Source organism: Strix aluco, chromosome Z (genome assembly GCF_031877795.1).
Source record: "Strix aluco isolate bStrAlu1 chromosome Z, bStrAlu1.hap1, whole genome shotgun sequence".
Lineage (NCBI taxonomy): Eukaryota > Metazoa > Chordata > Aves > Strigiformes > Strigidae > Strix > Strix aluco.
This window is the reverse complement of record NC_133971.1, coordinates 34,768,746-34,785,987: the sequence shown is the minus strand read 5'-3', so window position 1 is coordinate 34,785,987 and position 17,242 is coordinate 34,768,746. Positions and strand designations below refer to the sequence as shown.

General features: G+C 42.2%; 1 protein-coding gene across 5 annotated transcripts in view; it reads left to right on the top strand.

The window, feature by feature from the left end:
- The window catches only part of NFIB (nuclear factor I B), a 279,776-nt gene that overhangs the window by 92,986 nt on the left and 169,548 nt on the right, over positions 1-17,242 (top strand). For 3 of the 5 annotated variants that reach the window (XM_074812233.1, XM_074812230.1, XM_074812229.1), the window contains exon 2: positions 13,315-13,846. In XM_074812233.1, coding sequence (XP_074668334.1) covers positions 13,315-13,846 — 532 coding nt within the window. Of the gene's footprint in view, positions 1-6,893; positions 7,196-13,314; positions 13,847-17,242 lie in introns of those variants that run through there. The other 2 variants (XM_074812232.1, XM_074812231.1) reach the window with 1 other exon arrangement.

The following is a 17,242-nucleotide window of genomic DNA, read 5'->3' as shown; positions in this document are numbered from 1 at the left end:
AAAAAAATTAAACAACAAAAAAGACCCCAACACACCGAGTCCTTGGTGAAAGAATAGATTTGTTTCCTGGAAAACGTGAAGCCAACGACCCAGTGGTACAGATTTCACTATCACATTTATTTAATGCAATACACTGCAATAGTATGTGGTGCTTAAAATTACTTTTTTTTTTTTTTTTTTAACTTGCTTGACTCTTGTTTTGTAATTCCTCCAGGCTGAGATTGTGTCTCTGTGGTTTCAGAGTGGATGTTATACCCTCTTCTTAAATGCTGATACCACTTCTGCTTTACAGGATGAGATATAAGTGGTGGATTGTTTATATTTTGCTTTTTTGGCAGCTTTTGTATATGGGTCACAATTTTATGCCAGGAATCAGTTGATGGGAGTTTGCGTCCAAAAGTGCTGAACTTGGCACGTTTCCTGCTTCAACTTTCCCCCCCTCCCCCTTCTTCTCTGGCAGGCAACTATCAGTTAAATAGTGGAAAGGATTAATGCAAATGCTACTTTATTTGTACCTTGCAGACAGTTCTTTCCCCCTCTTTCTTGTTGCTGTAGAGGTTGCTTCTTTACTCATGTTTTAATATAATATTTTCTCTCTGACTGTCTCGGTGGTTTTCGTAGTTCATGGACTGCAGTATTAACTTATAATGTTGAGGAAATGGCATTGCTGTTGCATATGGTCTGCTCGATAAATTGACTGGAGGCTTGTGCTGGCCTCTCTCACACTGTATTGCAGGATGCAGTATTCGGGTGGCATTTCTGGCTTGTTTTTTAAAGTTACTTTAGAAGGAGGTTTTTTGGTTTTTTGTTGGTTTTTTTGTTGTTTTTTTTTTTTTCCTTTTTTCACTGCCGTTTTGTTGTGGGACCTGTGCGTGTATTTTAATTCATTCCTTTCTCTTGCATGTGTGTGTGTGTGTGTGTCTGTCTGTCTGTCTGTCTGCTTTCCCTCTTGTCCTCTCTTCGCCTGTGTGTCTGGGCCACATTTTAATGCACAATATCCCATCCATTAAGTTGTGGTTGAATGCGGAGTGTGTGAGGACTTGGCAGCTCTCAGGTTGAAGGGGGCGGGGAAGCCAGTTTCGACTCTGACACAAGATGCCGTTGTGGCGTGATCTGAATTATTATTAGGGCTGCGAACATGGCCATCTTCTCCTCCCGCTGCTGGAAAGCACTGCCATTGAACTTGAGACGGGACAGACAAGATCTCCAACTTTTTTTTTTTTTTTTTTTAAGTACAGTAGCTGGCAGGAAAAAGGCGCCAAAACACACAGGATTAACTCATAATGTTCTCTGAAGCGGTTTTGAGCTGCAACACTTACAATTTTAACGTTGAATCACAAGAAAAGAAATAAAGCACTTTTATAATTCTAATTTGGGCATTTAAATCCGTCTTCTAGATGCAGCCCCACCCCCAATATTCTCAAAATCTGGCAAGTGATGTAAACTGTCAGACAAGATCGTGCCAAAATTTTATTGTTGTTGTTGTTGCTATTTATATCTAGGGCATTTAAGACCAGCAAATGTGAATTTTTAAAGAACTTAATGTATTTGGGTAAGAGGGTTTCATGCCTTTGTAAGGCTGAGAATGTGACCTGAAGTGAGGACAAAAACTGCACAGTTGTGTAACCCAAAACATTGTGGTTTACAGCTTTACACTTGAGGTTTAATGTTTTCATTTGCTGGTCTGGGAGCTGTGGAAAGCTCAAGTATTGTAGTCCCCATCAAACCATATGTGGACAGGGGTCAAACGCGCACACCCCTCATATGTATTTGTGTCTGTGTAGGGTCAATAGTGTGTTTCTTTTTATTGTAAATATGCACACTTTCTTTCTGATCATACATATACACAATATATATACAGTGTGTGTTTCTTCTGATCACCCTGAAACAAACAAACAAAAGTGCTAGTAAATATTATGATACAGATATTTCTGGGTGTGCTACTATACTGACTTAGAAGTTTTACTGATTGCTGTTTGCATTTTGTCATAAATACCTTACAATTCAGCTGCATATGAAATGTATTGAGACCCCATAAACCAAAGTATTATCGGTTCGTTTATTTAACTAGTTATGTTTGTTTCCTAAATATTTGCTACCCAACTTTCTGTGCATATGCATATGTTTATATATACATATATGTCTCTATGCACACAGAATACTCCTGTACATAAGAAAACTGACCAAGGCTCCAATTATGCCAAAGATGTGAAACTTTACTTTGTGGTTTAATATAATGGTACGAGAAGTCCTGCAAGGCATGAAGGCTAGTCATACAGATAGAACTGCCATTAGGTAACACTATGATAATATAATACGGTTTAGGTTACTTGTTACATGTAGGTGACATAAACTATACTATATTTGTGCTGCTCAGCATTTATGTATATAGCTAAGTAACTGTATATCTAACAGATGGGTGTGAATGGCATTTTCTAACAAAGGGTGAAAAAGAAGTTAACAGTATTGTTATTAAACTAGATATAAAAAACACTGTAAAACTTGCATTTTAGATCACAGAGACCTCTTAAGTAAAAGTTTTGCAGCTAGTTCTCAGAAACTGAATCTTTTAGATGAAATGCTGTATGCCAGAATAATTTTTTTTCTGATTTTCACAAAGAGACTACTGGAATTTTCATGAAAATTTGATTTCTTAGAAGTTCAGTATGTGTACATTTAGATAGTCAGTCAAACTGCCCACTTGTATCCTGAGAGCATCTTAGGCTGCACACTTCAGCATTAGCAATACCTTTCTCTTTGATTTTTGATGCATAGTAATAGTCTTGTGCTCCAAAGCTTGAAACACTTGAGCAGTTATCCAGCCAAAGGGCATCAGCTGAAATTCTGCTTCAGAAAGGATATAGGTGGTCTAACTGGCCTTTCCACTTCTTAATGCTGTTATCTCTGAAGTCCAAGGGCAGTCAGCACCACTTTGCAATATCTGGTAAAATTTGTGAGGGAGAGAGGGAAAAACAGGCTTTCAGTGCAAGTCTGGCATGCCAGGATCTGCACCACTGGCAGAAAACTGTTCTGGAGAGCTAGAACGGTTGGTGGGGAGTAAGCCCATCTGCCCGTGGTGTCAAAAAGCCTTTCTGATTCTCTCCTGAGATGAGCTGTCTCAGACCCTGCAGTGTGGGCAGTGGATGTCCCTCCATCCCGGCCACCCTGGCCAGAGGTGATTGGGTGGGAGGCATGGGTGGGGAACGTGGGGACAGCCCTCCCCCCGGAGCGTGATTGACACACAGCTTCAGTATTTGCCACTTACTGGTGTGAAAGGTGCCTTCCGTTTCTGAACACAAATTTTTGTTGCATGAATTTTTGTATCATCTGTGTGTGTGTGCCCAGCTGTGCGTGTGTCCAGGTGTGTGTTATCAGTGCCCATATCACATCTTGCTTGAGGGAAGGATCCTTCAGGCCATCCAGGCCCCACGGAGTCAAGAACAGCTCCTTGTGTCTCTCACCAGGAAGGTCAGATGGTGACTTTTATTTTCTTAATTGCCCACATTGAAATGATAGCTGAACTTCCAGATACAGCATGGAGGCTGGCATAGCTCTGGCAGTGAGGACAAAAAGCAACTGTTCCCCAGCCCAGAGCTTCAAGGGTAGAGAACTTGCACCAGCAGCAGTGTCATTAGTGTGTGGGGTGGGAGAAGAGGGTTTTCAGGGGGATGGGGAATTAATGCAAGCCAGGACTTGAAAGTAATTGAACCACTTCCTCACAAGGTCTCCCTGCATGCCAGGTCCCAGCCACTGCAGCTGCTGCCGTTGCTGCATTACTACCATGTTTCTCCAGGCTAACCCAGTTCCCACATACCTATTTCTGTACCTCTGCAAGGAAGTGGTAGAGAGTTGCTCTTTTTATTTTAATGAAGTTCTTTTTCTGTTCTGGAAAGAATCTTTAGCTTGCTTTCCCGTGAAAGGAAAGATGTGGGATGGGTGGGGGTGTGTGGAGCTGTGTGGCGGGTGTGTGTGTAGGCACCTGCATGTGTGTATGGAGAACCCTCCTCTCCCAGGACAAAGCCTCCCTCCTGTATGAGTTCCCCCTGGAATTAACCAGGAGGAACAGAGTTGCCACGGAACTTTTGGGTGTCCAGTTCAGCCTGCTTTCACTGATACACGGGGAGCCTGTGGGTCAAACTGGAGGCAAACCCACGGCAACCTGCACCATGCCTGCCTTGCCTCCTAGGTCAAGTAGAAGACAAAATGCTGCTTTAGCCATGCTGGCCAGGCAGCTTCATTTCCCCCAGGATGCCTTCATGTGAGGGGCCTGCTCAATCCTGGCCATCAGACTGGCTCTGGGGAGGGTCTGGCTTTGCTGTGATCCCCAGCAGTGCTTTTCTGGGGGGTACTGGCATATGCTACAAGGCTGGCTGGTCTCAGCACCCCTTGTCCACTCTGGGTAGGGATGCAAACCCACCCTCAGCCAGCTCTTGTGGGGATGCAAGCCCAATCTCACCCTGACTCCACATCCTCTTGCAGTAGCGAGAGCTGCAGAAAGCGCCCAGCTTGGTGTCTGCCCTTACCTTGCTCCATTGGCTTTTTCCTGCTTGACTCTCATCCTGGGACCTTGCCAGGTGATTCTTGCTTTTAGTGCACATGTCTCTAGCACAAAGTGGTCCCTTGGCCAGGACCTGGGAGGGAGGGGAGTTTTCTGTAAACCCTGCCTGGGAATGGGGAGACTTCTCACATCTATGCAGCTCACAGCCGCGGCCTTGCTGATGTGGTGGTAGTGGCTTGCCCTGATCCTCCCAGAGGAGTGCAAGGGAGAAGGGGGACGGAGGGGTGTTATTACAGTTTTAAATCAGGTCCACAATAATGGCTTGTAATGTAGGAGTTGAAGTGCTCAAAGAGGTGTGTTCAAGGACATCAGTGCATTTGTGCCAAGGGGAATGTCTTTTATGGTAAATTAACTCCAGTTAAATTGAATATTTATTCAAAGGAAAACTCCAGTATTTAAAGCTGGTGTTATCAGCTTTTTGCAATGTCTGGGTAAAGGAAAAGATGATAGGATTTAGGGGGTATTCTACACCAGATATGAAAATAAATTTCGCTCATTGTGGCTAACCCCGAGTTCGCCTCATCCCTTCTTGCCCTAAGCGTATGCTCTGAACTTGTCACTTATCAATGTGGTCTGTAGAAGGGAAGAACCGTGGCTGTTGACTGAACCCTGCAAATCTGAGGTAACTGGGCAAGTGCAGCCAGAAACCGTGCTGCGGGGATGCGGCGTGGATTCTGCAAGGGTTAATGCGTCGGGCTCTTGCTGTTTCCTTTGACATTACCTGTCTTGTACGGGCTCTCTCCTTCCCCCGCCCATCCCCCTGCTTCTTTTGGTTTGTAAATTTATGGGAATTGCAGCTGGTAGACTTGGCAAGCTCCCCTCATTAAGAGCCCTCTTTGAAAATGGGCTGCGTTTGAGCATTTCCCTAATGAGGACAGGACGGGGTTAAAAAGTGACCATTTCATGGTTGACTTGAACCTGCCTACTTTCCTTGATGTGTCGTTGTGAAATGCCTGACGCGAATAAACTCTCACTTTGGGCAAGGAGGAAGTCAGCGGTCCCTCCGGGGCGCCGCCGGGGGCTGCGCACCGGCACTGGGGGGCAGCGCCGGTGCCGCTTTGCCGCTCCTGCCCGCAGGCGGCAGCGGCAGTGCTGGGGGTGGGGGTCGCACGCATCAAGCGCCCCCCCATCCCCGCTGTTCACCGCATCGCGGCCCTCCTCACGGGAGCAAAAATAAGTTTCATTCACTATTCTCCCCCCTTCCCCAGCTCCCCTGGTAAAAGCCGCCCCGGGAGACTGAAACCAGACCCCGGGCCCTGTTGCTGCCCGGGAGGCGGGACCCCCCCGCCGCCGCCCGGCCCCAGCCTGCGAGCGCGGGGACAGCAGTTACCGGCGGTGCCGGGTAGGGCCCCCCACCCCCCTTTCGGGGGCCGGCGGAGGGGGCTGCCCTCCCCCGTGGTCGCCGCGGCGGGGCGGGGGCCGCCGAGGGGGAGCGGGGGTGTCCGAGCCCCGCCGCCGCTGACAAAATGGTACCCCGAAAGGAGGAGAAGGAAAAGAAGCGCCCCCCCCCCAGCGAGTTTCTCCCACCAGAAGAGAGGGAAAATGAGGGATGTTTGCAAAACGTGCTAGTTTCCTTCTACAGCGTTAGATGGTGATTAATAAAGAGGGAGGGCAGAGGAGGGGGATCTGGTGGAGAAGGAATGTGTTTGCAGGAGGAGGAGGAGGAGTGTAAGCGGTGATTGTGTAATTAAATAATTAAAGAAAAATACTTAAGTCTCATTTGGGGGGAGCGCTGGAACGGCGTCCAGAGGGTGTAACCGGTGAATTTTTCAACTTCCAAGTTTTGCTGGGGACACGCTCACTCTCTCTCTCACACAGACAGACAGACACACACACATACACACGGCGGGAGCAAATCGGGAGGGGAGGGAGAGATTTATCGTTTGAATTTTCAAGAGATCATTTTTATTGCAGTGGGCGTTTGGAAAGCGGCCCCTCGCCGTCGCCCGCGGAGCGGGGGCGGGCGGAGGGAGCGGACAGAGGCCGCCGGCGGAGCCCGCGCCGCCCCGCGCCGCCCCGCGCTGCCCGCCCGCGGCGCGCGCGCCCGCCCCGCCTCGCTCCCGCACGCGCGGTCGCTGGCCCGCGAAGTTTCGCCGGCCGTCACTCTCTGGGGTTTTCCTGCTCCGCTCCGGGCTGTAACCTTGAACTTTCGAGAGCGTGGTGACAGTGCCGTAATAACCCACCACCGACAACTTCTTAAAAAAAAAAAAAAAATTTAAAAAAAAGGCTAAACAAAAAAATCCTCCCGCCCGCCCACCGCCCCCCCCCCCCCCCCCCCCCCCGGGTCCTTCCCCCCTCATCTGCAAAACAACCAGCAGCAGCAGCAGCAGCAAAAGCAAGATTCCTGCGCCGCCGACTACAAGAGGGTTAAAAGTGTAGATTGGATTTCACCCCGGGAAATCTAGCACACGGAGTGAACTTGAATCTTTGGCTATTTAAGGAGGACTGGGGTTTGTTGTGAAGTTGTGGTGATCCAGGGCAGAGCCCCGTCCTGATTGATTTCATCTTCCTTGAGTCTCAGATGACTATAAAATGAATAGATGAAATTATTCCTTTTTGAGGCTTTTCTTAGGGGCTCTCCGGGCAGCGTGTTCTCAAAGCGAAGTCATGATGTATTCTCCAATCTGTCTCACTCAGGTATAGACACGTTTTATTTAATTTATTTGTTAATTTATTTATTTATTTTCACGTTTTTTTTTTTTTTTTTTTTTTTTTAAATTATTTTTGTATGTATGTGAGTTGTTAATGAGTCATTGCTAGTAGCTGTAACGGGTTAAAACAGTTGTAACTGCTTGTCAGATTCAAACTCCTCTCGCAGGAGGGAATAGTAGAGAATAAACTGTACCAGGCCATTGTTTTGGGGAGATCCATTCAAAGTGTCACCCGTAGACAATACTGTTAATTGTTGGTGCATAAGAAGTCAAAGGTTCACAAAATGGAAATGAGCATAATTACGCTAAAAAGCAAGTTTGAGAAGTATTGATTTGATTGGAATCAAACGATTTGCTCTCTTTTCAGCTTGCCAGTTCACGCAGCGTCTAATGAAAGGGTTTGAAAGGAAAAGTGCTGGTTTTGACAAAAAATGAGCGCTCGCCGGTGCGAAGTAATCCCGTTTTATGCTTAATTAATAATACGTGGCCTGCCAGCAATGAGGGCGATGTGAGCGGGGCTGACCAAGCTGTGCAGTATTTTCCTGTCCGGTTATGCAGGGGCATGGCTTTTCCCCCCTCCCAGCCACGCCGCGGTGCTGGCGGAGGAGCCGGCACCCTCCCCGGCGAGGGGACAGATCTCGCCGGTTTTTCACAGCTGCACTTGCAGCCGCTTTTCAAGCCTCGACGGCGGCTGTCAGCGGGGCGGCGGCAGGGAGCGGGGCGAAGCCGCGGCCGGCGCCGCGCGGGGCCGCGGAGCGGGGCGCGGGGGGCGGCGGCAGCGCGGCGCGGAGCGCGGGGGGCAGCTCGGGCGGGGGTCCCCGCCGCGGTAACGTGCAGGGTTTTTAGGGAGCCGGCTGGGGAAGTTCCCCGGGTGCCCCAGCAGCGCCCTGTCCTCGCCAGGCGTACGGTAACGGGGAGAGAACGCCGGGGCACCGAGGAGTAAACCCGGTCTGTAAAACCAGGGGACAGTTTTCAGAAGCTTTTGTGAAAGTCTCTTTTAGGAGGATGTGATGTAAACTGATTAAGCGATAACTGCTTGCTTTCACATTGGTGCAACAAATAGCTCAAGAAGCAGAAAATGTGCGAAAGTAACGTCTCCGGCAAAACTGCTGTTGAGCGGCCAACGATGCACTTAACAGTTGCACGGTGAATAAATAAATATGATTTAAGTTATTCCACGGTTAGAAAGCATTGTAATTCAAAGGACTGAAGTATTCATAAATTGTGAATGAAGATGGAAACAATGATAAGGCTTATTCAGTGATTGGATACAGTCCTGTAGCTTTTTGGCTGACACATTTTTTATTGTTTATATTTTGTTTGGCATCTAAGTGTGATTGACTTAGATATGGATATTTTCAGCAAGTAAACGTGAGCTGCAGTGGAGCAAAGCTGGAAAAGAGTACTGTTGAGATATTTCTTCTTCAAAAGAGAAATGAATACATGTAGGAAGCGCTTTGTGTACCAGATGCACACATACTTACAGGTACACACATAGAAATAATTAGTTATGGTGGAGTCTGCAATTAGTAAAAATTAATTCTGTGTGGACTACCCATCCTGTGAAATTATTGACAGGCAATAAGATCTCTGCACCAGAGTATGAATCTGAGAATACAACTTAAGAAAGTGGTTTTTACATTGGAAAAACGCAAATTTTCACTACCAGCTCTGTTACAGGGAGTAGTTAATTTTGTTGTTTCCTGCTCTAATGACATCTTTTTTTTCCCCCCATGTATTTGCTTTTTGGACTCGTATTAAATCTGTACTAAAATACCGAACTCGGGTGTATACAAAAACACAACATTGTACTTCTACAGCCATAAATACAAGACAGCAATTCCTGGCTTTCACGCGTTGATAACTTCTCCATAATATTTTACAATTACACTGTATCATTAGCCGTGCAGAGACAGTTCCCATTTAGTGGTACATACATGGAAGACAATTGCAGCAAACTGATTTTAATTTCAAATCTTTACCTATTTGGAATGATAAAGGCATTTTAAAAATCATCTCTCCTCTCCATAAATTAAAAATTAAGATTACACTGGCAGTGACAGTTTATACTTTGTGTTAGTTATTTATTTAAAGCAAAAGATTGATTAATCTTATTTTGAGTTGCAACTGAGTTAAAGTAGTACTGCCAAAATTGTTCTCTCTATTGTGTTCTATGTCTCTAGGGCTCTTGTGATGCACGTTGACTGTGGTAGTGTATGCTCAGAGGAAAATATTTCAGTAAAAGTTCTAAACACAGGACACCTGTTTGGACCAAGCTCCTTGTGAAAGCAGTAGTTCAGTTTATGCTGAGACGGCACTGAAGCACCTTTTAGAAACAAGCCTAAAACCCAAAGTACAGCTTTAAGACAAACCTTGGCAGTTCGAATGTTACCCATCACTCTTTCAATAAAAGTTTGGTGGGTGTTAAATAACTCCAAGGAAGAATGAAGATTTACCAAATGGAATTTAATTTTTTGCAGGTTCTTTCCTCTCCTTCCCATATGCCTCTTTCCCCCTGTTTCGGAATGAGTGTAAACTGCATTTATCTCTTGCTGAGGCATGATAGGATGCAGTTACTGCATGCCTTTAAGTCCTTGGTTTCTTGTGATATTTTTGCCATGGTGTATTTTTATATTACGGTGGTCCAGGAAACTCAGAATATGTTGACATTTTCTTTTCCTCCTAGAATATGTTGTTTCATTAGGTGTAGGGAAAATCCATGCAGGGAAATTGAGTACATGAAATTTTCTGTATAAAATTTCGTAACTTCTGCCTGGTATATTTATTGTACTGTCCTGAGTTCAAACTTGCATGAACTGATACAAAGTTTGCAAAAGTGGAAGACAGGAGAAGGGTGCTGCATTTCCACTTTACCCTTTCCAAAAAGAAAACCTGGCCTATCTATCATCATTAGATGACTGGTATATTTTCCTTTATTTACAAGCTACATAGATATTGTATAGTAACTTCCATTTTAATTTAAATTGCCAGCGCACAATGGTTCACCTGAGCCATTTGATATGACATTTGAAAATCTTACCACCATAAATCACTTTACTGCAAGAGCAACTGTGGCACATGGGTAAGTGCCACATAAAAAAAATATTTCAACATTGCCTCTATGAATATTAAGGGGGAAAAAAAATCAAATTCTGTAGATGACTTCTTAGGAGGTTTAGTGGAGAATGTGTGTGATTAATTGCAAATCTCCATTTAGGATCATTTTTATGGGCACTTCTTCTGTCAAGTAATGTTTCATTTGAAAGGACTCCAGATACACAATGAATCTCTCAAAGATATCTGATAATATTGCTTTAGAACAGGATGTTCTTTGCTGTATTTCTCCTTCACACTCTTTCAGATATATTTATGTCTTTAGTACTTAATGATATTATGAAAGAAAAGCCTGAATACAGTTTTTAAAATGGTGGGGTTTTTTTCCCCCACTTTTTGAGAAGGATGCATTCAATCACTACAGATTGGAATTTAAAAAGTGGAATTTTTCTCTATAAAATTTTCATAGATGCTATAGGTTATTATGGGTAATCCTATGTACATTACCTAAAGGCATAGCCATTCTGAAATATTTTGCGATGTTCTTCTTAAAAATAAAACCTAGATGTGCAGTATTCTGGTAGCACAGAATATTTCCACATTAATTTTATTGCCATTTTAAGTTATAAATGATGAAGTCTGTTTAGATGTAGGGGAAATTGTTGTATTGGGGCAAAAATTCCTTTCTCCCAAAGCTCTTCAAGTCTCTGCCTTCACCCAAGCTTTAGCCCCAGCTGTTAGAATTTTCAAAATCTATATTAAATCTGTTTTACTCTGTCTAAAATGAATTGTAAGCATTTAACACTGCGCGGTCTTTATGCTTATGTTGTTTGGGTTTTTTTAAATTTTATTTGAATACTTCGATTAAGATGACTTCTGTAGAGGAAAAAGTAAACTTTCTTTAATAGTTATAATTGCGCGGAAAAAAAACATGGCATCAGAAAGCAGATGAAGACAGGGAAGTCTTATCATGGGCTGTGGTTACTCAGAGCAGTATTGCCTTCCCACACAAAGAACAGATTGTGGTTTAACTCTTTCCATGGCCTAGTTTTATGTGCCAGTATAGTATCAGAATTGTTCAAATCTCTGCTGGAAACTACTAATCAGTTTAATTATTGCCTTTGTGGCTTTTTGTCAAGCATCATACTGCAATGCAATTGTTTATGTTCTGAATTATCTTCCTATATTGTCTCTTTTTTTTTTTTTTTTTTTTTTCCCTTTTTTCTGTGAAGGTAACATGGTCATAGGTAAACTGCTTGCAACTTTTCTGTTGTTTTCTGTTGGATTTGAGGATGGTTAGGGAAGAGAGGTAACTAGATCTAGTGGGTTTTTGTTACCATTCAGGAAATTCTGAAGTTTGAAATTTGAAGATTTAAACACTAATTTCTTGGCCTGAAGTTTCTACGGTGGCAGTCTGAACTCTGTCTAATTGAGACCGTTAGTTACACTTTCATCTTTTTATGTAATGGAGTTAATCAGCCTATTGATTAAACATAATTCATTCCTTGTCTAGCAGCATAACTAAAATATTACTTTGTTAATTGTATTCTTGAATATAATTGTATAAAAAAGGTTCAGTTTAGTTTGATTGCACTGTGCCACTCAGTATGATGAGCAATCTGCATGGTATTTAAAACTAAACATGCCTGCACACAGGAAGAAAGATACCTTCCCTAAGGTCTCCCTTCCAAACCAAAATACAGTAATGTTTGATAAGCAGATCGCACTGTTTTAAACAGTGGATTTGCTCATGGAAAATAGATATCAGTTTTTTGGAAAAGGCCTATTTAGATAGTAGCATGAATGTGTAGGATGGTACTTTAAGCAGACAAAATGAATTAATTTAATTGCTGTAGGATGTACTTGTAGATGACAACTAAACATTACCTCCTTAATGCAATCCATGTTGCTGCTAGGCAGAAGATAAGAACTTGCAGGTGAATCCAGATGACAGAAAAGGATATTTTGGAATTGTAAATAAATTGCATGGATTTCACGAAAGCAGCATTTAACCAGTGGTGCACTTGTAATGTCACTCTGCCACAGCATGCAGAAACACAAAGAATGCAAAGTTTGTGCCAAGTTGCCATTTTTCATTGTACACCTCAGATTGATTTTTAAGGGGTTTAGAATAATTGCCACACTCATGTGATCAGTTAACAAATGAACTCACTCTGTGGGGCTTCAAAACCCACAGTGGAGCTGCCGGAAGAACATAAATGTAATTTTTGTTCTCAACTTCATAAACTTTTATTTTACAGAGTTTGGGGGTGGTGGGAGGGAAGCCTGAAGAGCTGTAAGTACAGAAGCTTCTGTTCAGGATTTGTATACGACACGCTGTGTCTTTTGCCCGCTTTTCCTTACTCTATACTGGTTTCTCTAGTTACCACCACTGGAATGGTGCTGTTTCAGTGCTGGAATGTTGGACGTTTGATAAGAAAATGGATCAAGTTTAATGGCGCATGCTCTTTGTGCCACCAGCAGTCTCTTGCTGAGAGCATGCTCCAAAAGCGGGAACTGTGTGCCATTACACTGAGCATGTATATGCTTTGTGTTTCTGTGCCACAGAGAAGAGAAATGAACTGTGGCATTCGCCTCAGCCTTCTGAACGTTTCTGCTCAGATTTTTTAAAATCGTATAGTGTCCTCTTTGTGCAATGGTACTTTTCTTGATGTTAGCCATTCACTCAGATATTTAAATGTTAGGAACAAAACATATTGATAGCATCTCTTTTAAATGATGTTGTCTTTGCAGGGTTGTGGGATGAAGTGAGGGGAGGCATACAAAATAAAATCTTGGTTCTTTCAAAGAGAAAGATATGGGGAAAGTGCAATTATCTGTGTACTTTTTGTCTGCTGCCTGGCAGCAGTAGTAATTGTGTAAAAGGTGTTATGCAGAAATTTGCGTAAATTTTAAGTGTTTGTTCTCTTCGTCTTGAATTTCACTTTAAGATTTCAGAAACCTTTCTTGATACTGCTTTGATTATGAGAACTTACTGACTTTGAGTTTTCTTCTTCTCTTCCTTTTTTTCCCCTCCACTTCTTTCCACAGGATGAATTTCACCCGTTCATTGAGGCACTTCTTCCACATGTCCGTGCAATTGCCTATACTTGGTTCAACCTTCAGGCTCGAAAACGCAAGTACTTTAAAAAACATGAGAAACGAATGTCAAAGGACGAGGAAAGAGCAGTCAAGGATGAGCTACTTAGTGAAAAGCCTGAAATTAAACAGAAGTGGGCATCCAGGCTCCTGGCCAAGCTGCGCAAAGATATTCGCCAAGAGTTCCGGGAGGATTTTGTGCTCACGGTGACTGGGAAGAAGCACCCATGCTGTGTATTGTCCAATCCTGATCAGAAGGGTAAGATTAGGAGAATCGACTGCCTGCGACAGGCTGACAAAGTCTGGCGTCTGGATCTAGTCATGGTGATCCTGTTCAAAGGCATCCCCTTGGAAAGTACGGATGGAGAGCGGCTCATGAAATCCCCACATTGCACAAATCCAGCACTTTGCGTCCAGCCACATCACATAACAGTATCAGTCAAGGAGCTTGATTTGTTTTTGGCATACTACGTGCAGGAGCAAGGTAGGAAGCAGATTGTTGTCTTTCTATGTTAGTATGTCAAACTCTGATTCCAAGTAGCCCTGTTTCCTCTATGGGCTGGCTTCCAGTGAAACAGTGTTCTGTGGTCTACAGATGTAATGTGGGTACATATCCGTATGTAAATCAGCATGTATACATATATACTTAGGTATACACACATTTCTACAGACCTGTTTAAATGACATGTATATTTGACATACATGCCTTGTTCTCTTTCAAGAGAGAGCGGGACATACCAAGGTAGTACTTTAGTTCTGCTGAAGTTGCCTTTTTTTTTTTTTTTGGTCAAAAAGTGGCAATAGATTGTGTATTTTTTACAGTCATGATTTCAGAAAATATTCTTCTTGTATTTCAAGTTGGTTGGCTTTTTTTTTTTTTTAGTTCCCCCAACAGATGCAGGTATGTGCAATCGCACAATCACAATAAATAATACAAATATTTATTACTGTCTTTGTAGTTACAAATAATCAAGAATTCATCCTTAAACTGATGAACTTGCTATCACTTTGAAGAGCAATTGTAGACTTTCTCACATCTATAACATAAAACATGAAAAAACTTTAGCACAGAAATACTGATTTGTAAATACTATACATAGTCAGAATTACAGCATACAGTACTTAACATTTTGTTAATATTTTACATCCCTAGCTCATCTTACCTATCTCAGCTGCAAAACAAATGTCCAGGTCATAATATTTTGAGAGAATTTTCCATGAAAAGTATATTTTCACAATCACACTCATATTCTTAATTTTATTTGATAGATAATTGAAATGTGGAAAATCACAGGAACACTATGGAAAAGCTTCTTAAACCTAGTTTTACAGAATGAAAAAAACCCAGGGCTTCTGATACTCATGTATCAGGGAAAAAACTACTGGTCATATTGCATATTCAGATAACAGTACTTATAGGCAGGTTCCCTGAAATTGTAAATGGCTCTAAGTAGATAAGGGCTTTTTTTCTCCAATACTAAGCCTTCTGAAATGCTTTTTCTCTGTGAGGGGTCATTCTGGTTCTTTCTGGTGATTATACCATCCTCTAGACGTCTTTGTATTGCTGACTGATCAGCAGTAATAAAGCTTTTCTTTTTTAGCCGCAGATCTCAACTAGGAAAAGTTTGACCAGCCGCAGATGGTGGGCCATTTCACAACTTGGCCTGGTAGTAGGCAGAAATGGCCTGCAAAGGGCAGATGGCAGGCTGTTATCTGATGCCTGATACATAACTGTGGGATTTAACTGAAAAACAAATGGAATAGGTTTTGTTTGTAACAAAAAAGTAAAATAGCACATGTCTCTATTCAGTGTGTACTCATTCTTTGAAAGAACAGATATACAACACAACCTTTTTGTTTTCACTGAATTTGTCTTTTAGCATTTACTCACGCAAGTGGAGTACTATGTTTATGTGAACATATACATAGGGTTCAATTTGATAATTCATCATGAAAAAATATGGTTCTTTGTTTTGTTTTGTGTTTTTTTTTTTTCCCTGCTTGTATTTTTTGTATTTTTCTCTCCACAGCAGTAGATAACACTTAGATATTTTGCAGCGACTAAGTAGCTGCAGAGTCTGGTAAATCTGATCCCCACTAACATAGGAAGAAAGATTTCTTTGATAACCTTAAACAAAATAGCTTAATTACAAATAATTTGTACCTTCAAAGTCCTTTTGTGAAGAAAAATTCAAATGATATTTTGAATGCATATATTGCAAGACATAGCTTACTGATTAATTCTAATGGATTTACCTGTCTCTAAAAGTCAAAACTACAAAGGCAGGCAAAACAGTTTAAGTAGCTCTTGAGCCAAAGAAGCTGAGGGCAGAGTACTCTTACACACTGTCAACTTTTAAGTTGTTGGAAGCCAGTAACTTGAAGTGGGAGAAGGAATTGCAGGGCATAGCTGATTTTATTGATTTAAATGGATTGAGAGTATGAGTTTATTTAAAACATTCATCTAATCAGAAATGAGTAAGATAAGCATGCTCTAATATAACTTTCTTTGATGCTACTTTGAGAATATACTGGAAGATGGAGCTAGCTAATTTCTATGTACCAAGTCACCCTTAGTAGACCCTTTTGTTTATTGTAAACTGCATGTATTTTGTATCTGTCTTGCTGCTTCACACTAAATCTTCCATTAACATCTGTTGGCTCTCTTCTTGAAGAAGTCATATTAAGTTATCTTTGAATTGTTTTTCCATTTTGTCAAACTTTGATTCTCTATCTTCATTGAAAGCAGGTTAATTGTGGCACTTTGTAGTGCACTTGATTAAGAACACCAGGCTTTGCAAAAGATAAGCATGAAGTCAGCCAAAATGCTGCATTATACACATGCTGTTTTGCTTTTTATTTCTCTTTTAGAATATATAAACCCACCTAATAGTATCATGTAAAAACTAAGTAGACACATAGAAACAATTAAATCCCTCGGCGAAATATGAAGAAGGAATTAGCACATAAAATAAATAAAGGGGCCAAATAGTTTGGTTTTTTGTTGCTTTAAAAAAGAAGATTAGGGGAAAAAAGAGAAGGAAGGATAGTTCGAGTGCCAGTGATGGTTGCCAGTGGCACCAGGATTGGCATCAGACCTTCTTTGTTTAGCCTAGGATGCCTGTGATTTGTTGGTTGGCATCCGCATTGCAGTGCAGAGTAATGTTACAATATATTGACAATTTCCAGATCTAGAAGTGTCAATAATCCTTTCAGTTCTTAATAAAAAGAGCTTCTACTTCCATGCCTGCCTTGAAAGAAGAAATAAGGACTGACCTATGAAGTTCTGTCATTGACCAACTTCATCTGGTTCTACTTTTTGCTCATCTGCTTCAGAATTCAGCATCTTTCCCCCCCATTCTCTTTCTACTATCCTCTTGTGCTTTAGGATCTTAAAAAAAGAGAAAGGGGCTTGACATAGGTTGCAGTGCTACTCCTTTGACTGAAATGGAGGAAGAAAATGGGAAGTACACACTGTGATCAATGTTTAACATCAAAATAATTCTCAATCATAACACAATTCCATGGGGCTCTGCTTGTTGTGTATGTCAGGTCCACCCCCCCCACCCCCCCCACCCCAAGTTTTTAAAAAGCCCAAACCTTGAAAATGGCATGAATATTGTTTCTATTGACAAAACTGCCTCTTTTTTTCCCTTTTTTTTTTTTTCTTTTTTTTTTTTCTTTTCTGTCAGGCATCAGAGAATGTCTATCGTTTGGTATGAAATGCATCTCGGTCCATAAAATCGTTTGATGGTATTTGATTCAGTGCAGCGCTTATGCTGTGTTCCCGTTGCTACAAGAACCGCCATTTTGTTTGTTGAGTGCCAGGAGAGAGGGAAAAAAAAGGCAGACAATGTGCTTGATGCCAATAATGGTTGCC